Source organism: Petromyzon marinus, chromosome 70 (genome assembly GCF_048934315.1).
Source record: "Petromyzon marinus isolate PM22_M1 ecotype Great Lakes invasive population chromosome 70, UKy_Petmar_22M1.pri1.0, whole genome shotgun sequence".
NCBI classification, from domain to species: Eukaryota; Metazoa; Chordata; class Hyperoartia; order Petromyzontiformes; family Petromyzontidae; genus Petromyzon; species Petromyzon marinus.
In genome coordinates this window covers 2273394-2300776 of record NC_133736.1, presented here as the reverse complement: position 1 = coordinate 2300776, position 27383 = coordinate 2273394, and the positions used below count along the sequence as shown (strand labels likewise).

General features: G+C 51.1%; 1 protein-coding gene across 1 annotated transcript in view; it reads right to left on the bottom strand.

The window, feature by feature from the left end:
- Positions 1-452: 452 nt before the first annotated feature.
- The window catches only part of LOC116957184 (olfactory receptor 2A1/2A42-like), a 32091-nt gene continuing 5160 nt past the window's right edge, over positions 453-27383 (bottom strand). The window contains exon 2 of the mRNA XM_076055248.1: positions 453-1542. Within this exon, the coding sequence (XP_075911363.1) occupies positions 558-1542 (985 nt within the window). The 3' untranslated portion in view covers positions 453-557. The remainder of the gene's footprint in view (positions 1543-27383) is intronic.

Sequence of the window (27383 nt, the reverse complement as noted above, 5' to 3'; positions counted from 1 at the left end):
CCAACAGTCTGTTCGGGCTGTACGGGGGATTTTTGTCTTTGTGGGTTCTTTCGAAGGGAAATGTTTACAAAAAAGTAGCGGCGCGTTGAACGTTACGCGATTACTTTATTCGAGTGTGATGTGATTATGATGTTGATGATGATATTGATGATGCAAATGTTGGTGATTGCGATGTTTGTATGTACAAATTCGTACGCACCGCACGTAGCCAACCGTGCTATGTGCGTGTGTTGAACTTCTTTCGCACCGTACGTAGCCAACTGCTGCTGCTGCTTCTACTCCAGCTGCTGCTGCCACTGCTGCTGCTCCAGCTGCTGTTCCTATCGCTGGTCCAGCTGCTTCTTATGCTACAGCTGCTGCTACTGCTGCTACAGCTGACACTGCTGCTGCTACAGCTGCGCCAGCTGCTCCAGTTGCTGCTGCTTCTACTCCAGTTGCTGCTACTGCTGCCACTGCTGCTGCTCCAGCTGCTGCTTCTACTCCAGCTGCTGCCACTGCTGCTGCTGCTACAGCTGACACTGCTGCCGCTCCAGCTGCTCCAGCTGCCGCGTCTCCTTCTACTCCATCTGCTCGTGCTGCTGCTGCTGCTGCTGACCTACCCTGCCGCCGAACCTCTGGAACGCCACCCGCCTGATCTCCCCCATGCGAAGCCCGTATATGACGGGGTTGAGGGTGCAGGGCAGCATGTAGTGGAGCACGTGGAACGCGAAGCGCGTCTCGGCCGCTCGCGACTCGGGGAAGGGGAAGCTGTTGACGAACGACACGAGGATGGAGACGAAGTAGACGCCGGCGACCATCAGCTGGGTGACGCACGCGTGCACCGCCCGCCTCTGGGTGGCTCGTAGGCCCGGCCGCCGGAACTCGAGGAGCACGCGGGCGTAGGCGAGGCTCACGAGGGCGGCCGGAGCCACGACGTATAGGGCGAGCATCGAGTAGCCGAAGGCGACCTCGGCGGCGACGTCGCCGCAGGCGGCGTGCACGAGGGCGAGCGAGTTGCAGACGGGCACGGGGATGGCGAGGGGCCGGCAGAAGTCGAGGCGAAGGACCAAGGCGACGTTGGCGAGGCAGCAGAGGGCGGCGAGGGCGGCCGCGGCCGCGAGCGCGGCCGCGACGCGCCCGTTCGTCACGAGGGCGCCGTAGCGGAGCGGGTGGCCGATGGCGACGCAGCGGTCGAGCGACATGAGGCAGAGGGCGGAGGTCTGCATGCGGAGGACGGCGTGCGCGACGAACATCTGGGCGACGCACTCGTCCAGGGCGATGGAGGCGGCGCCGACGGTGGAGCGCATGAGAGTCGGCAGGCTGTTGGTGGCGGCGACGAGGTCGACGCTGGACATGGCGCACACGAGGAGGTACATTGGGCGGTGGAGGCGCCGGTGGGCGCAGATGGCGAGGCAGAGGAGGGAGTTGCAGGCGAGCGCGGCGACGTACACGGCCAGGAAGAGGGAGAAGGCGAGCCACCGGGCGGTGGGAGGCTCGCGGAAGGGGTTCCTCAGCTCGACGGTGAGGTGGCTGGCGTTGCCGTCCGGCGCGTTCAGCGGCGGTCTGGTTGGTGGTGGTGGTGGTGGGAGGGAGGGAGGAGGGGGAGGAGGAAGAGGGAGGAGGAGGAGGAGGGAGGAGGAGGAGGAGGAGGAGGAGGAGGAAGAGGAGGAGGAGGAGGCAGTGGAGGAGGAAGAGGCAGAGTAGGGGGAGGCAGTGGAGGAGGAAGAGGCAGAGGAGGAGGCAGTCGAGGGCGGGGGAGCAGGAGTGAATGAGGAGGAGGGAGGAGGCAGAGTAGAAGGAAGAGGCAGAGGAGGAGGCAATCGAGGGTGGGGGAGCAGGAGTGGATGATGAGGAGGAGGAGGAGGAGGAGGCAGGAGGAGAATGAGTAAATTTTATGTTTGTACACAAACGCACACACACGCACACACGTGCGCGCGCGTGCCGCCTTTTTGGCACAGATCTGCCACTCGAAGCGCCATCATCAGCATGAATACTCAAGTGCATGAACATCCACTGTTGCAGATATGTGGTAGTGGCTAAACGCGCCGGGGTTTGAAAACAGCGGGTGCATTTGAGGGCGAGCAGGTGCACACGTCAAGACACGGAAGAACCGCCAGAGGGGCACCAGAGAGGCGTACAGCTATTAGGGAGAGAGGCAGTGCTTGAGCAGGTTTTATTTTTGTTCCTTGCTGTGGTTGCCCCACCTGATGACGATTTGCCTGCATTGCCATCGAAACGTCGCGATCCATTGCTCTTCCACCTACGTGACTTCACCGAAAGAAGCCAAGGAGTACGGAGAAGCAGTAATCAAGCGGGCGCATTTGGGGACAGGCAGGCGCGAGCGGTGGGTTCACGGGGGGCAGACTTCGGAGAGGCGGGAGACGGAGATGTTGAGAGAGAGAGAGAGAGAACGCGCAGGAGTGCCCCTACACGCTGAGACACCAACATAATGTGGGCGTAAGCGAGGACCCTTAATGAGGAGGGGTATGTAAGGGTGTGTGCCGAGCGACACGGGGGTGCTTGTTGGTTGGAGGTGAAGGGATGAAGGGGACAGGAGTCGGGGAGAATAGGCTTGGGACGTCGCCCTCCACACCTCGTCCTCCCCAGCGGCGTTGGCTGATCCCCTGCTTGGGGGGGGGGGGGGGGAGGCTAGAACGAGGGTGGAGGTGTGAGGAAAGAGTGACAGGCTAGCGGAGTATAGAGAGAGAGAGAGGGAGTTCAGAGCAAGGGTGCGTTGTGTTCGTGAGAGGAGCATCCACACGGGATGCGACGTAATCAAGTGACACAGGAGAAAGAGCTAAAAGCGTTCGTGTGAATACTCCACTACATATTTAACCGGCTCGCTCTATCCCTCTCCTCCCCGGTGATCACAACGAGGGGACAGGCCGGCTCATAAGGGGCCGTCCATAAATGACGTCACGCACCTGGGGGGGGGGGGGTCAGATATTTGTGACGATGTGTGACGAGGTGGGGGGGGGGGGGGTTGAGAAACGTTAGGCCACGTAAAAATTCGCAACTTTAAATAAATATAGACAACGCGTTCTACTTAATTGACTTTTTAAGAAATGTTTTCTCCTACAACATGAGAGTGCAGCGGCACATTAAATACGCACTACAATGACAATAGTTTAAAGCGATTTGAAGCATGTTTAATTAAAAAAAAAAATTGGGGGGGAGGCAGAGCTTTATGACGTCATGTTTGAGGGGGGGGATCTAACTTATTGTGACGCCGTGTGACGAAAAGGGGGGAGGGGGTGTCAAAAATCGTCCAAAATCGCGTGACGTCATTTATGGACGGCCCCTAAGGACAACGACGATGGACTAGTTCGGAGGCGATAGGTGGATAACTCTTGCGTTGTGTTCTGCCCTCCTCTCGAGGATCCAGTGACTCCACCGCCGAGTGACACCGGACGGCTGTGGGACCGCAACTCATCATTTCCAAAGTGTCCTCCTGTAATTATGAGCAGATGCAGGCCAATCGACCCCCACGGTACACGTCAACTCACTGCTCAATCCCTGAAACGGCGTCCATTCGAACCTGAAAAGGTGCCCTGTGCACCTCCAGGATTGGCCTACTGTGCAGTCACGTGAGTCTATGGGGTCCAATCCGCGGTCACCATTAAATCCGTCGATGATCCTACGTGTGATTCATTTGCATGAAGCCCATACCGGCTACATTCACAAGTGGAAAATGTGTTTATCTACATGCGACAAAAATAATCATGAATTAAATCAAGTTGTGGCTGCAACTATGGACCATATAGTAAACATATAGGTCATATCGTAAACATATGGGCCATATAGTAAAGCTCTGCACCGTATGGTAAACCTATGGACTACATAGTAAACATATGGACCATATAGTAAACCTATGGACCATATAGTAAACCTATGGGCCGTACAGTAAACCTATGGGCCATGCGGTAAACCTATGGGCCATACAGTAAACCTATGGGCCATGCAGTAAACCTATGGGCCATACAGTAAACCTATGGGCCATACAGTAAACCTATGGGCCATACAGTAAACTTATGGGCCATGCAGTAAACCTATGGGCCATGCAGTAAACCTATGGGCCATGCAGTAAACGTATGGCCCATACAGTAAACCTATGGACTATATAGTAACTTATGGACCGTATAGTAAACCTATGGACCGTATTGTAATCCAACGGACTATATGCTAAACATATAGATTGCATAGTCAACATATGGCGTTCTGTGGTCTGACACTGGTGAGACGAGGCGATAAATTAAGCTGCCGTATCTGGTGTAGGCCAATCAGTTTCAAAGGGAATGCCACATATTATTAGATCATCAATAATAGAGGTTTTTTTTCGGGTTAGATCGAGTAAGTATATAATTGTGTCGTTAAACCTGCAACCACCCAACAGCCAATTAATAAGGTTTGTCACGTGAACAGAACATGCCAATTCGTTACTAGTACAGCACTAGTTTATAGTGAAGTGTATAGTAGTGTGTAGTGTAAGTATATTAATGTAGTGTGTAGTGTCTAGTAGCTTTGTATAGAGCTTTCCCACCTGATGATGGACGCTTGTATTGCGCCCGAAACGTGGTGATTTATTTTATTTTCTACCTACGTGACTTTACCGAAATAACCAAAGAGTATAGTGTATAGTAGTCTAGTGCATAGTATCGTGAACAGTAGTAGAGTGTATAGCGTAGTGTATAGTGTAGTGTATAGTAGTGTATTGTATAGTGCAGTGTATTGTATTGTCGTGTATCGTGTAGAGTAGTGTATTGTATAGTGTATTGTATTGTATAGTGTATAGTGTAGTGTATAGCAGTGTAGTGTATAGTAGTGCAGTGTATAGTGTAGTGTGTAGTATTGTAGTGTAGTGTATAATGCAGTGTATAGGAGTGTAGAGTGTACTATACTAGTACAGAACACCTAAGTGTTGGAGAACAAACACCACAACATTTACAATCTGAGTACGACGTCTTTGCCAGCAATTGCAACTGGCATCATCAGGCGCCAGCCAAATTTGTGGAGAAATCCTCCTGTTTCTTTCCTTAAATAGAGGGGTAGATGTGATGAAGTATAGTGACCTATACAGGTCACAGTAAAACCTACACTTCAATAGGGATAACCAGTGAACAGACAATAACAGCGTGCGTCGATTACCATATGAATAACCAAAACAGCAGTGGATACCCATACCCATTTATGTGCATTTATGAATCCCACTCCACCCCCCTCGGCCCCCCACTTCGCGCAAGTGCTCACAAGTGACGTCATCACATCTACCCTTCTATCTAAGGAACGAAACAGGAGGATTTCTGATGAAGCTGGTTGCAATTTGCTGTCGAAACGTCACACTCAGATTGTAAATTCGTGGCTTTGCTCTCCAACACACCGGTCTGCTGTATTAGTAACGAATTGCCATGTTCTCTTGACGTGAAAAACCTCACTAATTGGCAGTGGCGGGTGGTGGCGGGTTTAACGACACATTTATATATTTACGCGATCTCACCCCCCAAAAAAGAAACTGCATTATGCATGATATGTTTAGTGAAAGCCCACGTGTTAGACTCATCAGATCATGTATTCACCGTAAGTACGGTCCGTGATTAATACGGTGCTCGATTCCTCGCAAAAGATTTCCATGTGGCGTTTGAACATCTGCATAACTTCCTGTTGTATTCCCATCAAAGGTAAACAATTATTATTTTTTAATGGTTATATCCATTATTTTAACACTGGAATGAATACATTTGAATGGTTTATTCTTGAAGTTAATAGATTTTCGTTGTTTGTCATTATCGCCATTGTTAACGCCTTGTTTCCGTCAGTTTAACACACAGGCTTTCGCGACCAATATTGTTATAATAAAGGTTTTTGGGTTAGATCGCGTTATTTATAAATGTGTCGTAACCCTCCACCACCCGACACGGCCAAATAAGCAAAAAATCGGATCCACACACCAAAAAGATAGACGTCAACAAAGTCGTAATTAATCGCAGTAATAGTTCCATTACTGGTGGTCTGAAATACGTTTTAGCTAAAGGTCTAAACTTTGCTGTAACACCGAGACACTTACCGGTTAATGATATCATTGCCCATGTCGACGTTGCACTCAAGGGCTGGAGTTACATCGCTGCAGACGTAGCAAGATCTGAAATCGCTGAAACCCTCAAAAACGCTAAGTTGCCACCCAGCAACATCAGCAAAGACGAACGTTTTGAATTATCTCAATTAAAAAAGAGAGATGATATTGTCGTACTCTCAGCCGACAAGGGCAATGCCACTGTCATCATGGACAAAACAGAATATAACAACAAAATTCAAGAACTACTCAACGATGGCAGCTGTACAAAAATAAAAAAGAGATCCCACCAACAGCCTGGTTACCAAAACGAACAAAATAATCTCTGATTCAACAGCATTAATTGATGAGACCAAACAGTTCTCGTTGAAACCCTCTGCTGCCAGACCACCAAGATTATATGGCCTTCCAAAGATACACAAAGAAGATGCACCCCTTCGTCCCATCGTCTCTACTATCAACTCCCCCACCTATAAACTGGCACGTTTTCTTGCTGATATACTGCGACCTTTCACTGGAAAAACCACCTCTGCGGTACTAAATTCTACTCACCTGGTATCGACAATCAAAGGCATTTCCCTGTCCCCAGACGACCTGCTTGTCAGATTTGATGTGGTGTCCTTGTTCACCAAAGTCCCGGTACCTGACACCATCACTATCATTGAAGACTTGGTTCATCAAGGACTGCATACTGATGTACCCCCCCCCCCTGGTGAGACATTGCTTAACCAACACATACTTCACCTGGAATGGAACTTTCTACAAACAAACTGAGGGCACCCCAATGGGCTCCCCCCTATCTCCGGTTGTAGCCAACGTATTCATGGAAAAATTTGAAACTGACGCCATCCAGACTGCCACGCTACGCCCGACCTTATGGAAGAGGTACGTGGATGACACCTTTGTCATCTGGCCACATGGCCAGCCTGCTCTAGACCAATTCCGCGACCACATCAATTCCATACACCCAGCCATCAGATTTACCATGGAGGTCGGAAAAGATGGCAAACTACCCTTTTTGGATGTCTTAATTAAAAGGAGACATAATGGTTCAATGAGCCACTCTGTCTACAGGAAAGCTACCCATAGAGATGCTTACTTGAAACCGGATTCCCACCACCATCCATCCGAGAAGAACTCCCTCATCAAGACTCTATACCATAGAGCCCAATGCATTTCCGACCAGGAACACATTACCAGTGAACTCAAGCACGTACACCAGGCTCTCAGGGCTAATGGTTACTCCGACTACACAATCCGCAAAGCCATCACTCCAGTCATGAAGAAGGATCCTCTTGTGGAGCCACTCAAAACCATCACCTTACCCTACATTGCAGGGGTCACTAAAAAGATCTCCAAAATCCTGAATAAACACAAGATCCAGGTCCGATTCAACACAGTACATACAATCCGTGATCTAGTTCCATCTGTAAAAGATGCTGTTCCAGACATACAGTACCCGGGCGTTTACAAACTAAAGTGCCTCTGTGGTAGTAGCTACATTGGAGAAACCAAACGACATATCTCAGACCGCATCCACGAACATAAAGCAGACTTGAAACACGGTAGAACGAATTCCTCTGCCGTGGCAGATCACTGTTATAATTCAGTGGGCTCACATGACATTGACTTCTCCAAGACAGAGGTTCTTTGCAAACCAACTGGCTACCATGAGAGATTCGTGCATGAGGCCATTCACATATACAAGCACAGAGACAATTTCAACAGAGAAGATGGATTCTGGCTTAGTAACCATTGGAAAGATGTTTTAAACCATTTCTGTTCTTAATTAATTTTATTTTACGATGACCTTCAGACCGCAGCTCTTTCGCTGGCATTGACTCTTAATACCTCTCACACCACGGTTAATGGTATGGTTTACAACATGGAGTATAACAGCGCCTCGCAGCTGTCTCTCTCCCCCTCCTCTGTTCCGACCATGGATGAACTCGTCCGTCTGAACGGGACCCGTAGCTATCCGTGTTGCTAAAGTTGAGGGTAAGAATCCACCCATTTTTCGCCATATAGCATTGTGATATATAACGACTTATTGTTGGTAGCTTAGCTGATTGGAGAATATAGAGTTTATTGATAACATTGAGGTAATTTATATTTTAGTATTTTTTATTGGTTCACTATATAGTATTCATTATATATTGTATTCTATACCCAGTTACTGTGAATAGCTCAGATGTGTAGGCCTTAACTTCAACATAGCCATTTCTGTGACCAGTCACAAGCTAATCACTCAGTTATTTCAATGCTAAATTCGCCTAGTTATTTCAATGCTAAATTCTCCTGTTTGATTTGTACTAGGTGCCTCGGTGAATGTATATGCTCTGACTTTAACATAGCTATTTCTGTGACCAGTTACAAGCTAATCACTTAGCTATTTCAATGCTAAATTCTATGCTAATTCCTTTGTCAAGGAGTGCCTCTGCGGATGTGTATACTTTAACTTAGCTATTTCAATGCTAAATTCTATGCTAATTCCTTTGTCAAGGGGTGCCTTTGCGGATGTGTATGCTTTAACTTTAACATAGCCTTTTCTGTGACCAGTCACAAGCTAATCACTCAGCCATTTCAATGTTAAATTCTATGCTAATTCCTTTGTCAAGGCGCTTTGTTTCTTCTCACACAGCTTAAAGGTCGTGATCTCAGCGTGGCTTTCTCACTCCAGCGCTGTCCTCCAGACAGTCTCGTCCCCTTCACCTGATGAAGGCCGCTTGTGTTGTGGCCGAAACGTCGTGAGAATATTATTGTGTTATTTTATTTTATCAATTTATTATTTTATTCTCATTCTACGTGACTTTACCGAAAGAACCAAAGAAGACAAAACAAGTGCCCACACCGGTGGCATAAAGTAGTGAACTATTTGTGACACTTTTTTGTCGGGTGGTGGAGGGTTACGACACATTCAAGATGGTATTTAAAGATGGAAATAAAATTTAAAATAAACCGCGCGTATCGTTGTGCTTCGTACATTTTCGTCTCCGAATCCTCTGGTATTTCCCTCCACATTTAGAATCACCAACATGCGTTTGGAGTTTCGACTTAGAACTTTCGTGACTGCAGGAATTCACTCTCTTGGTTCTTTCGGTAAAGTCACGTAGACAGAAAACAAAAATCTACATTTTAAAGCAAAAAAGAAAAACCCACGACGTTTCGATCGCAACACAAGCGGTCTTCTTCAGGTGAAGGATTCCTCTTGCAGTGATACATATTATGATTCTGAACTAAATGTGCACGTGCTTTCATTGGGTTTGTTTACGCAAGGCAGGTGGTATCTTGAATAACAAAAAGCCCTACATTCACTTTGAAGATTAGTTAAATAAATAATGGCATAAGCCTTTCGCGTGATTTGTTAAAAATAAAGTGTGTCCTGAATTTTGGGCAACCCTCTAAATATATGATCACATAAAGACAGACAAAGATCCCCCGACTAGCCTTTACAGACTGTAGGGGCAAGTGCTGTTAGCGAGCACCTATGAAGGCCGGAACGGTACACGATGGGGTGGGTGGCCAGCACCACGCCCAACCGCCTTTGTCTCCCCAGTGGCGATGTTTACTACACACCACACCAGGTACTCATTTGAGGCTGAGTCGACCTTTGGGGAGGTCCAGGACCGGTTCAGATAATCGTAAGTGGGTGTTGGCCGTGATCGGAAATCGAACCCTGGTCGCCAGGTTCATAGGACAGCGTAGCGCTAACCGCTACACTACCGCTCCTCACATAAAACACACAGACACACATCACCCAATGTGTGCTAATGTATTCAACGTATTGTTTTCATTCTCATTATTGTTAACATCTATTTGTTTTCTTCGCTTTCGTGTGTGACGTTTAGAAAATTTGATTGTAAAGAACAAATTTGGAAGTACTCAGATTGTAAATTTTGTGGATTTACTCCCCAAAATGCTGTACTAAAAACGAATTGGCATGTTCTTTTTACGTAGCAAACCTTACTAATTGTCTGTGTCGGGTCGTGGCGGGTTTAACGACGCATATTTGCGCGATATAACCCAACAAAACAACCTGTATAATGGATGATATTGGTCACGAAACACTACGTGTTAAAAAATAACATTGTAACTCAGCGCAATCGAGTTTCAACCCACATTGATGGGCGTCACAGAAGGCAGCTGCAATCTTTAAAACCAAATCAAACTAAAAGGACGTGTTATAATTGTTGCGATAAGTTGTTACGATAATTGCCGATTGGTAAAATGTATGAATTTCAGGTAAGCAATCATTCATTGCCACCTATTCTTAGATGGCTAATTGTTTATGTGGGCAATAAATAATTATAGGCATTTAAAATATATCTATATATATAAACCCTTGTCAGGACATATTTTCTAAAGATGCCCCAAAAGCAGTTGCAAAAACTGTTTAAAATAATCTTGCCATTCTGAATGAAATCGGTTATAACCAGGTAAAAGAGACGTTTGGTATAGCATCAGTGATGAAAATGGGACCCTAATATGACATTTGAAGTAATTCTTACTTCTCTATATTTTAATTGATGTGTTACTGAGCACTGGCCCAAAGGAACAAAACGCCAAGAGGCTAGCGACTCACAGCACTATTGAAGGTGTAACAGATATTAGTTAACATATTTCTTGAATTGAGAAAGGTGACATGAATCCCATGGCTCTCGCTGTAATGCATTTCTCTGGAGCAAAGTCACTCCAGGGTGATGCTGGGCAAAGGGGGGGGGGGGGAGATGTAGCGTTTCTTACAACCTGCTTGCTCACAGCATTGCCATGGGTCAAGATGTTCAAACGCCAAATAGAGAGACCCTTTGCAAGAAATCTTATCTGAAATTAATCACAACAACAACCGCCATTCGCCACTAAGGGGCCGGTGACGTCACCACGACGCTTGTGCCAGACTATGTGCACCCTGAGGCTACCACGTGAAGTGTCGAACGCCCGCTGGCAGGAGGTCACGGGGCAGACCCAGGTGCCACGGGTCGACTGACTGAGATGACTGAGATGACTGGCTGATGCACCACCTGTGCCCCCTACTGTGCCAACCCGCTGTGCTTTAGCCACCCGGCGCTCCGCTCGTTGTTCTGAGCGTCGCTCCTCCGCCCTCCGTTGTTGTTGGAGGGCGACTGCCTCCAACTGCCCAGTAGCACGAATTAAATTAATCACACACACACAAACACATTACTTGTGGTGAACATGCAAACAAAACATGATCTGATTTAAATCTTTCGTGACTGCAGGGATTCATTTTCTTGGTTCTTTCGGTAAAGTCACGTCGTAGAAGGGAAAGCAATAAAATAATAAGAATATAAAACGATAAAATTCTCACGACGTTTCGACTGCAACACAAGCAATCATCATCAACATCACACCATCACACCAGATGCTATCATCATCATGATGATGATAGCATCTGGTGTGATGTTGATGATGATGATTGCTTGTGTTGCAGTCGAAACGTCGTGATAGTTTTATCGTTTTATATTTGTGTTGTTTCCCTTCTACGACGTGACTTTACCGAAAGAACCAAGAATAAAAAACATTATCTGGTTAAATAAGGGCATTAATTCTAGATTTGAAGTTTTCGTGACTGCAAGGATTCATATACTCTTTGTTTTTTTTTTCACGTAGGTAAAAAAAAAGTATAAAATAGAAGAAAAAAATGGAAAAAACAACTAAATTAAATCACGACGTTTCAGGCACGTTCTTCTTCAGGTGGGGACACTCAATATGACCCCCCCACCACCCTCCCTCCACGCCCCGCGACTATATAATCCCTCGTCACAGCCTTCTCTGAGACACACTTTAAGCGTTTGTGCTTTCGCTACGTTGTCCCCACCTGAAGAAGGACGCTTGTGTTGCACCCAAAACGTCGTGATTTTTTTAAAATTGTATTTTACCTACGTGACTTTACCGAAAAAACCAAAGAGTATATGGGCATTGTCTTTGAAACTGATTGATCTACACCAGAGACAGCCTTCTTCTTTCGGACCTAGTCTCATCAGTATCAGGCCAAAGAACGCCAAAAGGCGAGCAGCACAAGGACAATGCCACCATCAGGGCATTTAAATGCTCGGCATGAGCAGCTACAACACAGGATAATTTTGCCAGTATCAACGTATGAAAAAGTAAGAAGAGGTTTTTTTTCCCCTTGCTGGCAATAAAACAGTTGTGTTAAGCTGTTGAAACATGAAATGGATGGATACCTTTTTGCCGGGAATCATGTCTGCATTGACCACACACAGTACTTGGTGGTGAACATGCAAACACAAACATGGCTCTGATGAACCTTGACTTAAAGCTTTCGTGACTGCAGGAATCCATATTCTTTGGGTCTTTCGGTAAAGTGACGTAGATATGTTCAAAGAAAATAACAAAACAAAATCACACTAACACAGCCACTTTGCGCACCGACCCCTCGGTTGCTGCTCTGCGATCTCCCATCAACACGCTAATCTCTCACATTAACATAGCCACCTCAGCGCGCTCGCCGTGGAGGCCGCTCAACGATCTTACATTGACATGCTAATTGTTACCTGGCAGCCCTTTGATTGGTGGAAAACCCACCACCGTCGCTGCCCATCACTGACATTAACATTGGCTGCTGACATTTAGGCTACGCCCATTTAAAAACTTTTATAAACAGTTTACCTTTAGAAGCTAACCCCCTTTTCCTGATGACGACCGCTTGTGATGCGATCGAAACGTCGTAGTCTTGTTGTTACTTTCTTTTGAAACCTGTCTAACGTGACATTTTCCGAAAGACCCCCAAAGGATATTGGCTCTGAGAATAGATGGCATTGTCTTTGAAACTGATTGGTCTCACCAGCAGTGCCACACCAGATAACAACATTCGCTGGTTGCATTGGCAGAAAGTGCAAAGCAACTATTCTTATTTTTTCACACTCGAAATAAAATCTCCCATGTTGTTGTCCTTTCTTGACGGCGACCGCCGGCAATATTCAAAGTCTGCTTGACCAAGGGGTGCAATTGAACACAATGCAACATAGCGACTATAATCTGGGTATGTTGAGTTTGAATGCGGACGAGAACGAGTGGAGTTGAGACCAAATTCATGATTTGGACAGAGAATGAATGAACACAAGGGTCAGAGTCAGAATCTGTATTGAGACTGCATGAGGAGTAATCTGATGAGCCGTAAAGCTCTTTGTTCACAGATGTCCTCCTAGGGAGCACCGGGGGTCAGGATGTTATAAACACGTTCTCCTGCGTAGGGAGCTGGTAGGAACGTTGGGTTGCTCGGTCAATGACCAGGGTCAACGGCGGCACCACCACGTGGTGTATTCCGCATAATATGCCCGACTGTGAGGGCGGGCACAAGCCGGCGTGAGTAGGTGAAACGTTGAGTTTTATAAGGGGGGCACCACGGGGTGACCAGCCCCTCCCCACCCAGCCCCACCCCTCCCACCCCCCACCCAGCCCCACCCTCCCCACCCAGCCCCTCCCCACCCTCCCCTCTCCACCCAGCCCCACCTCTCCCATTTTTGGATGCACGACGGACGGAGGGACACAATAAGCCCCTGTGGCCTGGTGGTGTAACCAGGAGGTTCCTACCAGTACAATAACACAATACTCACAAACAACACGATAGGAGTGCAACGTATAGGGAAGGTAAACACATCATAAAAAATAGACAAATAAAACTAAACAATTTGTTGTTATATTCTTCGTTCTTTCGGTAAAGTCACGTAGAAAGGAAACAATAAAAACATATATTGCTGTGGTGTTCACACCTGATGATGATTGCTTGTGTTGCAGTCGAAACATCGTGAGAATTTTATTGTTTTATATTTTTTTATTATTGTATTGTTTCCCTTCTACGTGAATTTACCGGAAGAACCAAAAATATGAATCCCTGCAGTCACGAAAGATTTGAATCCAAATTAAATTTGTTGTCGTTGTATCTTACCAGGCATGAGGCTGATTGAATCATGTTAGCTTCTTTTTTCAGAAGCCACCTGCTACGACAAATGATAGCTCAACGAAGTGGCTCGTCATGCGGACATTTATAGCAGCAAAATAATTGAAATGAACGAAACGCATGTTTCTCAATGTGGCACTAGCTGACGGAACGTTACAACAAAAAACACAATACAAAAACCTGTCAACCCCTTATCACTGCCCTACCTTATTACAGGCCAATTCGGACCTTTATTGGTCACCCCGTGCCTTTATAAATCTCAACGTTCATCCTATAACGTCCCATCACAAGGAAGGGATAAACGCAAACGAATAGACACGTTATTTTATTTGTGCCCGTATGGATCTGAAAACCCAATTTTCCTGTATAAGAATACGGGGTTAAATCGTATGGAATGACGGCTATGCAATAATCACTAACACCCGATAGTCGTGCAAAGTACAGGAAATCGTAAACAAATCACTTAAACTCTTCGGTTCTTTCGGTAAAGTCACGTAGGTAGAAATAAAATTAAACAAATCACGACGTTTCGATCGCAACACAAGCAATCCTCATCAGGTGGAACAACCACAGCAAAAAATAAAATGCTGAAGTAGGCCTAGTAAGCTTCAAATCAAGATTAAATCACTTAAAATCACATTTATATATACACACGAATAAAACTAAGCTATTTCTTTTATCTTACCATGTAAGGCCCCAGTGAGCTACGTAGCTTCCTTTTCGGAAGCGAACTTGGCCATCACAAATGAGAGCAGCTCAACAAAGCAGGTCGCTTTTCACCATCATCATCTGGTGGACATTTATCGTGGCGGCAAAGCGATCAAAATTCTCGAAACGCCACGCGGTTTTCTCAATGCGGAGGGGAGTAAGAACCCAAATCAGATGGCAAACGTTAAATCCCATTTTGTCTCAGGCGGACAGACCGCGACTTATGCCATCGCCACGACATTAACCAAACCAAGAAGAGACAAAGCTGCCCCGTGAGGCCCACAGAGGCTACTGGGGGCAAGTGCTGTTCAGCAAGATTTGGCCGGGCCATCGGACGGAGATGGCGGTCACCGCATCATCGTCGCGCGGAGCTTTCAGGCGCGAGCTTCAGCTCTCTTTATTTACCAACGGGAGCATTTGCCACTTTTTGAATCATCTCGATTGAAAGAATCATTTCTTGAGAACTGCTTGTTTTGCTGTGCTTAGTTTGTTGTCCTTCGCCGCCGCACCTCCGATTAGCACGTTTGGATAAATACGGTAGGAAAGAAGTTCAACACACACGTAGCACTGTTAGCTACGTACGGTGCGAAAGAAGTTAAACACACACACATAGCACGATTGGATTCGTATGGTGCGATAGAAGTTCAACACACACACATAGCAAGCTTGGCTACGTACGGTGTGAAAGAAGTTCAACACACACACGCACACAGCACGGTTGGCTACGTACGGTGCGAAAGAAGTTCAACACACAGCACGGTTGGTTTCGTACGCTGCGATAGAAGTTCAACACACACAGATAGCAAGCTTGGCTACGTACGGTGCGAAAGAAGTTTAACACACACGCACATATCACGGTTAGATTCGTACGGTGTGAAATTATTCCAACGCACACACACATAGCACGGTTGGCTATGTACGGTTCGAAATAAGTTCAACACACACACATAGCACGGTTGGCTACGTACGGTGCGATAGAAGTTCAACACACACACATAGCAAGCTTGGCTACGTACGGTGTGAAATAAGTTCAACACACACACACAGCACGGTTGGCTACGTACGGTGTGAACGAAGTTCAACATACACACACGCACACACATAACACGGTTGGCTACGTACGGTGCAAAAGAAGTTCAACACACACACACACGCACACACATAAGCAGGTCCTGTTATGGAAGCTCGGAACGAAACTTCTTTGGCTTGACGGCGGCTCTGGCCAGCACCACGCCGGGCCCCCTTCATCTCACCGGCGACAACGTTTGCACATCGCTCCAGTCACTCACGTGGGGCCGAGTCGACGGGACAATCACACATTTTCATCATCTACGCTTGCAAGGGGCGATTCCTAACCGTAGATGCTCAACGCGCCAGTGGGCGGGAATCGAACTCGGGCAACCGAACATACAACAAAGAGATCCCCCCCGCGTAGCCCGGAGCAGACTGTCGGGGCAAGTGCTGTTAATAAAGTAGCGCCAATGAAGGCCGGAAGGGCACACCGGGGTTTGTGGGTGGCAAGTGCCGGAGCCCGGCCGCCTTTGTCTCCCTCGTGGCTAAGTTTACACACGGTGCCAGGCGCTGATTTGAGGCTGAGTCGCCCTAGGGGAGGTCCAGAACCGGTTCGGATAATCGTCACTTCTTTCGACCGTGCGAGGGAATCGAACCCGGTTCTCAGCCGGTTTCGTAACGCAATGCGCTAACCGCTGCGCCACCGCTCCCCACGTGTGTATGCGGGTGGCCCCGTGGTGAGATGTTAACTACCTCGCCTGGTCTACAGGAGGCCGTGGGTTCAATACCGATCCTGACAATGCCTGCTGCTGTATATTCGGAGTCTGCATGTCTCTCATCATCATCATCATCATCATAGTGGCTAGGAGATGTTGATTACCTCGCCTGGTCTACAGGAGGCCGTGAGTTCCATACCGATCCTAACGATGCCTGCTGCTGAATATTCGGAGTCTGCGTGTCTCTCTCTCATCATCATCACGGTGGCTAGGAGATGTTGATTTCCTCGCCTGGTCTACAGAAGGCCGTGGGTTCAATACCGATCCTGACGATGCCTGCTGCTGTATATTCGGAGTCTGCGTGTCTCTCTCTCTCTCTCATCATCATCATCACGGTGGCCTGGAGATGTTGATTACCTCGCCTGGTCTACAGGAGGCCGTGGGTTCCATACCGATCCTTACGATGCCTGCTGCTGTATATTCGGAGTCTGCGTGTCTCTCTCTCATCATCATCATAATCGTCAAGGTGGCTAGGAGATGTTGATTACCTCGCCTGGTCTACAGAAGGCCGTGGGTTCAATACCGATCCTGACGATGCCTGCTGCTGTATATTCGGAGTCTGCGTGTCTCTCTCTCTCTCATCATCATCATCACGGTGGCCTGGAGATGTTGATTACCTCGCCTGGTCTACAGGAGGCCGTGGGTTCCATACCGATCCTTACGATGCCTGCTGCTGTATATTCGGAGTCTGCGTGTCTCTCTCTCATCATCATCATAATCGTCAAGGTGGCTAGGAGATGTTGATTACCTCGCCTGGTCTACAGAAGGCCGTGGGTTCAATACCGATCCTGACGATGCCTGCTGCTGTATATTCGGAGTCTGCGTGTCTCTCTCTCTCATCATCATCATCACGGTGGCCTGGAGATGTTGATTACCTCGCCTGGTCTACAGGAGGCCGTGGGTTCCATACCGATCCCGACGATGCCTGCTGCTGTATATTTGGAGTCTGCGTGTCTCTCTCTCTCATCATCATCATCATCGTCAAAGTGGCTAGGAGATGTTGATTACCTCGCCTGGTCTACAGGAGGCCGTGGTATCAATACCGATCCTGACGATGCCTGCTGCTGTATATTTGGAGTCTGCGTCTCTCTCTCTCTCTCATCATCATCGTCACGGTGGCTAGGAGATGTTGATTACCTCGCTTGGTATACAGGAGGCCGTGGGTTCCATACCGATCCTGACGATGCCTGCTGCTGTATATTCGGAGTCTGCGTGTCTCTCTATCATCATCATCATCACGGTGGCTAGGAGATGTTAATTTTCTAGCCTGGTCTACAGAAGGCCGTGGGTTCAATACCGATCCTGACGATGCCTGCTGCTGTATATTCGGAGTCTGCGTGTCTCTCTCTCTCTCATCATCATCATCACGGTGGCCTGGAGATGTTGATTACCTCGCCTGGTCTACAGGAGGCCGTGGGTTCCATACCGATCCTTACGATGCCTGCTGCTGTATATTCGGAGTCTGCGTGTCTCTCTCTCATCATCATCATAATCGTCAAGGTGGCTAGGAGATGTTGATTACCTCGCCTGGTATACAGGAGGGCGTGGGTTCAATACCGATCCTGACGATGCCTGCTGCTGTATATTCGGAGTCTGCGTGTCTCTCTATCATCATCATCATCACGGTGGCTAGGAGATGTTAATTTTCTCGCCAGGTCTACAGGAGGCCGTGGGTTCCATACCGATCCTGACGATGCCTGCTGCTGTATATTTGGAGTCTGCGTGTCTCTCTCTCTCTATCATTCGCCATGGTCGCGTGGACTTTTCTCCGGGACCTGTGGTTTCACCCCTCCCCCCCCGCTCCACGATCAGAATCGACGTCTCTACGCGTCCAGAGCGTTTTGGCTGCTGCTGTAAATTTCCACGCGATGGTGATGATGATGATGGTGGTGGTGATCCGCTGTCGCTTGTGATGGCCAGGTGGTCGCTTCTGAAAAGGAGCTACCACACCGCTCAGCGGCGCCTTAAGCTCGGTACAATTAAATTACAAGTTTAGTTTTTTTTGTGATGTCGCATCTCTAAGACACCAAAAACAAAAGATCACCCTGTATAGCATTAACAGACTGTCGGGGCAAGTGCTGTTAGCGAGCAGCACCTATGAAGGCTACCGGCACTGTGGCACGCGAAGGGGGTGGGGTGGCCAGCAACCACGCCCGACCGCCTTTGTCTCCCCCAGTGGCGATGTTTACTACAGGTGCTCATTCGAGGCTGAGTCGACCAAGGGGAGGTCCAGGACCGGTTCAGACGATCGTCACCGTTCTTGGCCTTGAGTGGGAATCGAAACCCGGTGGGTCTTTGCCGGATTCGGAGCGCAACGCGCGAACTGCTTTGCCACCGCTCCCCACATATATAAACGAAGACAAAGATTCCCCGTGTAGCCTCTAGCAGACTGTAGGGGCAAGTGCTGTTAGCCAACAGCACCAATGAAGGCTACCGGCACTGTTGCACATGAAGGGATGGGGTGGGGTGGCCAGCAACCACGCCCGACCGCCTTTGTCTCCCCCCCCCCCCAGCGGCGATGTTTACTCCACACCGCTACACCAGGCCACTCGCTTGAGGCTGAGTCGACCTAGGGGAGGTCCCGTGATCCAGTTCAGATAGTCGTCACCGGCGGTGTCGGCCGTGAGCGGGTTCGTAGCGGTTGACCGCTGCTACCGCTCACCAACCCCCAACGAAAGACACCCCAGGCACACTCGACCCACCCCTGCCATGCGCCACGAAGTGACGGGAGAGACCCAGGACCGGTTCAGATAATCGTCACTGGTGTTGGCCGGGTTCTTCGTGCAAAACTGTCAACCCATACGGTTTAGCCCCGTATTCTTGTCCAGGGATATTGCATTTGCAGGTCCATGCGGCATACAGGCGTTTCAATGCGGGCACAAATTAAAGTTTGCTCTTTTTGTTTGCGTTTCTCTCCCTTGTGATGGCACTTTGTAGGATGAACGTTGAGATTCACAAGCGGCACGGTGGTGACCGATACGGTCTGATTTGGTCTGTGATAAGGTAGGGCACCGATATGGGGTTTCACAGGTTTGTAGTAGTGTAGTGTATAGTGTTCGTGAATAGTAGCGTAATGTATAGTGTAGTGTAATGTATACTGCAGTGTATGCTGTCGTGCATAGTAGTGTATAGTGTAGTGTATAATAGTGTATAGTAGTGTAGTGATTAGCCGCAAAGCTGTCAACCCATACGGTTTAATCCCGTATTATTTTACACGGATATTGCATTTTCACGTCCATACGGCATGTTGACGTTTTAATACGGGCACATTTTTTTTAATGTCTATTTGTTCGTGAATGTCTCCACTGCGGTGGGTTCTTTGTAGGACGGACGTTGAGATTCATAAGGGTGGTGACCGATAGGGCCTGAATGAATCCGTAACAATGCAGGCAGGCACTCGTAAGGATGTAACAGCAATGTTAGCGACGCTCGCCATACACGCACACACACAATCACACACACAATCACACACACGCACGAGTTCACCGCAGACGACAACAAAAACAACACGACCACAACAATCGCAGAGTCTCACCCGGTCATGTTCACGATGTGCTCGGCTTCCTCGACCTCCGTGTGGCTTCGTCTGCCGCACGCTTGCCAACTCCTCCACCCTACCCCCCCTATCTCATCTCCTCTCCTCTCACTCACTCACATCCCCCACCCCCCCGCGCCTTTTAAACCCAACTTTCGTTGAGCCAAGTGGGGTTGGGGTGAGGTGGGGTGGGGTAGGTGGGTTGGGGTTGGGTGGGATATGTGTGTGTGTGTGGAGTGTGTGTATGTGGGGTGTGTTTGTGGGTAAGGGTAGGTGTGTGGGGTGGGATGTGTGTGTGTGGAGTGTGTGTGTGTGTGGAGTGTGTGTAGGTGTGTGGGGTGGGATGTGTGTGTGTGGAGTGTGTGTGTGTGGAGTGTGTGTAGGTGTGTGGGGTGGGATGTGTGTAGGTGTGTGGGGTGGGATGTGTGTGTGTGGGGTGTGTTTGTGGGTAAGGGTAGGTGTGGGGTGGGATGTGTGTGTGTGGAGTGTGTGTGTGTGTGGAGTGTGTGTAGGTGTGTGGGGTGGGATGTGTGTGTGTGGAGTGTGTGTATGTGTGGAGTGTGTGTAGGTGTGTGGGGTGGGATGTATGTGTGTGGAGTGTGTGTGTGTGGGGTGTGTTTGTGGGTAAGGGTAGGTGTGCGGGGTGGGATGTGTGTGTGTGGAGTGTGTGTGTGTGTGTGGAGTGTGTGTGTGTAGGTGTGTGGGGTGGGATGTGTGTGTGTGGAGTGTGTGTGTGTTGGGTAGGGTAGGTGTGTGGGGTGGGATGTGTGTGTGTGGAGTGTGTGTGTGTAGGTGTGTGGGGTGGGATGTGTGTGTGTGTGTGTGGAGTGTGTGTGTGGGGTGTGTTTGTGGGTAGGTGTATGGGGGTGGGATGTGTGTGTGTGTGTGTGGAGTGTGTGTGTGTGGGTTGGTGTGTGCGGGGTGTGTGTGTGTGTGGGTAGGTGTGTGGGGTGGGATGTGTGTGTGTGGAGTGTGTGTGTGTGTGGAGTGTGTGTGTGTAGGTGTGTGGGGTGGGATGTGTGTGTGTGTGTGTGGAGTGTGTGTATGTGGGGTGTGTTTGTGGGTAAGGGTAGGTGTGCGGGGTGGGATGTGTGTGTGTGGAGTGTGTGTGTGTGTGTAGTGTGTGTGTGTAGGTGTGTGGGGTGGGATGTGTGTGTGTGGAGTGTGTGTGTGTTGGGTAGGGTAGGTGTGTGGGGTGGGATGTGTGTGTGTGGAGTGTGTGTGTGTAGGTGTGTGGGGTGGGATGTGTGTGTGTGTGTGGAGTGTGTGTGTGGGGTGTGTCTGTGGGTAGGTGTATGGGGGTGGGATGTGTGTGCGTGTGTGGAGTGTGTGTGTGTGGGTTGGTGTGTGCGGGGTGTGTGTGTGTGGGTAGGTGTGTGGGGGGGTGTGTGGAGTGTGTGTGTGGAGTGTGTATGTGTGGGTCGGTGTGTGCAGGGTGTGTGTGTGTGTGGGTAGGTGTGTGGGGGGGGGGGGGGGTGTGTCGAGTGTGTGTGGGTAGGGTACGTGTGTGGGGTGGGATGTGTGTGCGTGGGTAGGTGTGTGGGGTGGGACGTCTGTGTGGGATGTGTGTGTGTGTGGGGTGGGATGTGTGTGTGTGGAGTGTGTGTGTGGGGTGGGATGTGTGTGTGTGGAGTGTGTGTGTGGGGTGGGATGTGTGTGTGGGGTGGGGGTGGGATGTGTGTATGTGGGTGTGTGTGGAGTGTGTGTGGGTCGGGTAGGTGTGTGGGGTGGGATGTGTGTGTCTGTAGAGTGTCTGGGATGTGTGTGTGTGGGATGTGTGTGTGTGTGTGGGATGTGTGTGTGTGTGGGGTGAGGTGGCTGCGCTGGCTGGGCCATGTAGCCCGCATGCCCAAGCAGCTTCTGTTTGGACGCATAGAGGGGGCTAAACGGGCACCCCATGGGCTGGAGAAGAGATGGAGCTGATTGATGAGTAAATGAGTGGGTGAGTGATGGGGTGGGTGAGTGAGTGGGTGGGTGAGTGAGTGGCTGAGTGAGTGACACGGGCTGGAGAAGAGATGGAGCTGATTGATGAGTGAATGAGTGGGTGAGTGATTGGGTGGGTGAGTGAGTGACGGGCTGGAGAAGAGATGGAGCTGATGTGGTACAGGAGGATGTGGAGCTGAGCGGACTTCCCGATGATCGGTGCCTGCGGTGTCAAGATCGGCCTCTGTGGAGGAGGCTCGTGAAGGACGCTGCTACTGGGTAAGTTGGAGGCAATCGCCCTCCAGCAACAACGGAGTGCTGAGCAGCGACGCTCACAACAGAGAGCAGAGCGCCGGGCGGCTAAAGTTAAAAAAAGTTGCCACAGTAGGGGGCAAAGGTGGTGCATCTACCGGTTATCTCAGTCGGTCGACCCATGGCACCTGCTGGGTCTGTCCCGAGACCTCCTGCACCTAGCCTGGCACAGTAGGGGGGTACAGCTGGTGGTGCATCTACCGCTCATCTCAGTCAGCCGACCCATGGCACGTGCTGGGTCTGTCCCGAGACCTCCTGCACCTAGCCTGGCACAGTAGGGGGGTACAGCTGGTGGTGCATCTACCGCTCATCTCAGTCAGCCGACCCATGGCACCTGCTGGGTCTGTCCCGAGACCTCCTGCACCTAGCCTGGCACAGTAGGGGGGTACAGCTGGTGGTGCATCTACCTGTCATCTCAGTCAGCCAAATCATGGCACCTGCTGGGTCTGTCCCGAGACCTCCTGCACCTAGCCTGGCACAGTAGGGGGGTACAGCTGGTGGTGCATCTACCGCTCATCTCAGTCAGCCGACCCATGGCACCTGCTGGGTCTGTCCCGAGACCTCCTGCACCTAGCCTGGCACAGCAGGGGGGTACAGCTGGTAGTGCATCTACCGGTCATCTCAGTCAGCCAAATCATGGCACCTGCTGGGTCTGTCCCGAGACCTCCTGCACCTAGCCTGGCACAGCAGGGGGGTACAGCTGGTGGTGCATCTACCAGTGGTCATCTCAGTCAGACGACCCATGGCACCTGCTGGGTCTGTCCCGAGACCTCCTCCTGTCAGCAGCGAGCCTTCGACACTTCACGTGGTGGCCTCAAAGTGCACCTGGCCTGGCACAGGCCCCGGTGGTAACGTCACCGTCACTCAGTGGCGAATGGCCGGGGTGGGTCGAATGGGCCGGCGTGGTGAGTGGTAGCTGTAGCAGCGGTAAACGCTACGCTGCGCTACGAACCCGGCGACGCGGGTTCATTACCCGCTCACGGCCGACACCGCCGGTGACGACTATCTGAACTGGATCATGGGCCTCCCCTAGGTCGACTCAGCCTCAAGTGGTGTAGCGGTGTGGAGTAAACATCGCCACTGGGGGAGACAAAGGCGGTCGTGCGTGGTTGCTGGCCACCCCATCCCTTCGTGTGCCACAGTGCCGGTAGCCTTCATAGGTGCTGCTCGCTAACAGCACTTGCCCCGACAGTCTGTCACAGGCTATACGGGGAATCTTTGTCTTCGTTTATGTATGTGGGGAGCGGTGGCAAAGCAGTTCGCGCGTTGCGCTCCGAACCCGGCAAAGACCACCGGGTTTCGCTCACGGCCTGGAACGGTGACGATCGTCTGAACCGGTCCTGGACCTCCCCTAGGTCGACTCAGCCTGAAATGAGCACCGGTAGTAAACATCGCCACTGGGGGAGACAAAGGCGAGCCGGCCGTGGTGCTGGCCTTCATAGGTGCTGATCGCTAACAGCACTTGCCCCTACAGTCTCGCTGAGCCTACACGGGGGATCGTTGTATTTGGTGTGGGGCATGGGGCTGGAATCTGTTGTGCGCGTGTGTTGGGGTTGTGGAGGGATGGAGGAGTCCCTGACGCTCCCGTTCTGGGATATCCCGAGTGAGCCCCGTCTCTAAACCCCAACGGGGGTTACAGAGGGGCCTCCCTTCACCGCCAACCAGCACCACCACCACCCACTGCGAAATGTCGGATCCGCTTAAATTAGCACCCAACACGACTCCCCATCGGCTTGGCTTGGCCATCGTCAACGTGGGTACGCGGCCGTTGTGGGTTTAGTTAATGAGCAACAAGAGAGATAGACTCCACAAAGCTCCCGGTTACCGTGCCGATATGTATATAGACATGTGTGTGGGTTGTGGGGGGGGGTGTGGGGGGTGTGTGGGGGGTGTTTGTGTGTAGGGGTGTGTGGTGTGTGTGTGTGGGGGGGTGTGGGGGGGGGTGTGTGTGGTGTGTGTAGGGGGGGGTTGTGGTGTGTGTGGGGGTGTGTGGGGAGTGTGGAGAGTGTGTGTGGTGTGTGTGTGATTGTGCGTGTGGGGTGTGCGTGTGGGGTGTGCGTGTGGGGTGTGCGTGTGGGGTGTGCGTGTGGGGTGTGTGTGGTGTGTGGCGTGTGTGTGTGGGGTGGGTGTGTGTATGTGTGTGTATGGGTGTGTGTGTGTGGGGGTGTGGGGGTGTGGGGGTGTTTGTGTGGCTGAGTTAAAGATCCCCGATATAGCCTTAACAGACTGTAGGGGCAAGTGCTGTTAGCGAGCACCTATGAAGGCCGGAACGGTACACGAGGGGGTGGGTGGCCAGTACCACGTCCGATCGCCTTTGTCTCCCTAGTGGCAATGTTTACACACCGCACCAGGTACTAATTTGAGGCTGAGTCGACCTAGGGGAGGCCCCGGACTTATTCAGATAATCGTCACTGTTTGTTGGCCGTGAGCGGGAATCGAACCCGGGTCGCCAGGTTCATAGCGCAGCGCGCTAACCGCTACACTATCGCTTTGTGTGGCTGAGTTATGTAGCCCGCATGCCCAGCCACCGCATGCCTAAACAGCTTTTTGTTCGGCCGGATCGAGGGGGCTAAACGGGCGCGGCACGGGCTAGAGAAGAGATGGAGTTGATGTGGTACAGGAGAACATGGAGCTGAGTGGACTTGCCGATGACTGGTACCAGCGGTGTCAAGATCGGCCTTTGTGGAGGAGGCTCGTGAAGGACGCTACTGGGCAGTTGGAGGCAGCCGCCCTCAACGGATGGCGGAGGAGCGACGCTCACAACAACGAGCGGACCGCCGGGTGGCTAAAGCACAGCAGATTGGCACAGTAGGTGGCACAGGTGGTGCATCAGCCGGTCATCTCAGTCATCTCAGTCAGTCCACCCGTGGCACCTGCTGGGTCTGCCCCGTGACCTCCTGTCAGCGGGCGTTCGACACTTGACGTGGCCTCAATGTGCACATCGCCTGGCACAAGCGCCGGGGTGACGTCACCGCCACTTAGTGGCGAATGGCGCTTGTTGTTGTTGTTGGGTGTGTGTGTGGTCGCTTCTTCACGTCTTCATTGTCATCATCATCATACCTAGCACGGTTCTCCAGGTACGGTGCGAAAGAAATCCAACACACACACACATAGCACGGTTGGCTACTCACGGTGCGAAAGAAATCCAACACACACTCAGAGCACGGTTGGCTACGTACGGTGCGAAAGAAGTCCAACAAAAAAATCGCACACGTACACCGGGAGCCCGAACCACCGCTCCACCCTCCCCCACCACCACCACCACCACCCCCACCCCCCACGGCGAGTTTCACGCAACGGAGTGGCTCCACGCGGGCCAACTTTGGTGCAGCGCGCGAGGTGGGCTGGTGGTGGGGGTGGTGGTGGGTCTGCAGGCCGTAGACCGAGGAGGAAGCTCGCCTCGCGTCGCGTCGCCGTCGAGCGAGCGAGCGAGGGAGCGAGCGAGTGGCTGGGGCCTCGCCCTCGCCAACGTCAAGGCGAGCGTGGCGATGGAACGCCTCGTGAGCTCCGTGCGCGTTGCTGCAGGCAGGCCGGGCGGCCGGCCGGGCGGGCGGGCAGCGCCGATTGTGACGCTTCAGGCGTCGGTGGCCCCTTCCTCGTTCGCCGCGAGGCCACCCTTGCAGAGGCCGCTGGGCCGAGCCAGGAGGCGACGGCAGTGGACGGCGGCTTGCGCTGGACACCAACGCGGGGGGGAGGGGGGGGGGAGACGAGGTGGGGTGGTGTGCCCGAGGCGGGGGCAGCCGATTTGGCGGTCGACCGACGCGAACGCCGGGGTCATCCGGACGGAGCAAGTCGGCCGAGTCGGACCGCGGGTTGCGGAGGCGAGACGATGTTCCGCTCGCGCCTGCGACAGGTCGACGCGGGGGATGGAGGGTACGGGGTGGGGTGCGGTGGGGTGGGGGGATAGACGTCGCTCGCATGCGGCGGAGGACGAAGGGCTCGCAGGCGAAGTGGATTTTGTGTCTCCGGATCTCGGAACGGAGTGGCCGCGGTGAGCACGCGTGGACTGAGTGGCTTCGTCGAAGCGTTTGGCTCCATTTCCCGGCGAACCCACGCACCCCCAGCACCACCACCCACGGGCTCCTACGGGAGATGTAGAACATCATCAGCATCATCATCGTCTAAACACGTAGTCGGCTTTCGCGAGCAATGTTATCCACCATGACGTGGTTTTTGGGTCTGATCGAATTGTTAACGTTGCGGCTTTTAGTCTGCCAACGCGCAACCGGTTGGCGCCGAAGTCGTACACTCGTTGGCGCGTTCTTTAGACTTTAAACTTTGGTGACTGCAGGAATTAATTTTCTTGGTTCTTTCGGTAAAGTCACGTAGATAGAAGACGAACATCTAAAGTGGCTCACTCACTCATTCACTGGCTCGCTTACTCGCTCGCTCGCTCGGTCGCCAAAACGCTCACTCGCTCGCTCTCTCAGTCGCTCGCTCACTCACTCCCTCGCTAACTCACTCAGTCGCTCGCTCACTTACTTGCTCGCTCAATCACTCCCTCGCTAACACGCTCACTCACTCGCTCGCTCACTTACTCGCTCGCTCGCTCACTCACTCCCTCGCTCACTCACTCCCTCGCTAACACGCTCACTCACTCGCTCGCTCACTTACTCCCTCGTTCACTCACTCCCTCGCTCGCTCACTCCCTCGATCGCCAACACGCTCACTCCTCAGTCGCTCGCTCACTTACTTACTCGCACACTTACTCCCTCGTTCACTCACTCCCTCGCTCGCTAACACGCTCACTCAGTCGCTCGCTCGCTCGCTCACTTGCTCCCTCGCTCACTCACTCGCTCGCTCACTCGCTCCCTCGCTCACTCACTCCCACGCTCGCTAACTCGAACTGCTGCTCCTATATACTGCTGCCCCTAAGAACTGCTGCACCTATGAACTGCTGCACCTGTGAACTGCTGCTCATATGAACTGCTGCCCCTATGGACTGCTGCTCTTATGGACTGCTTCATCAAAATGCAATTCCACCCCATCCGTGTCCCCAGTGTCGGGGTATCCTCACAGCAAAAGTAGCTTCAAATGCTGCTACGGACCCCGCACTTTCAAGGGCCCCGCGCTGAACGCTTTCAAGCTGTCAATTCCGGTTCAGTGATTCTGCGCTTGCTCTCTTGCTATAGTAGT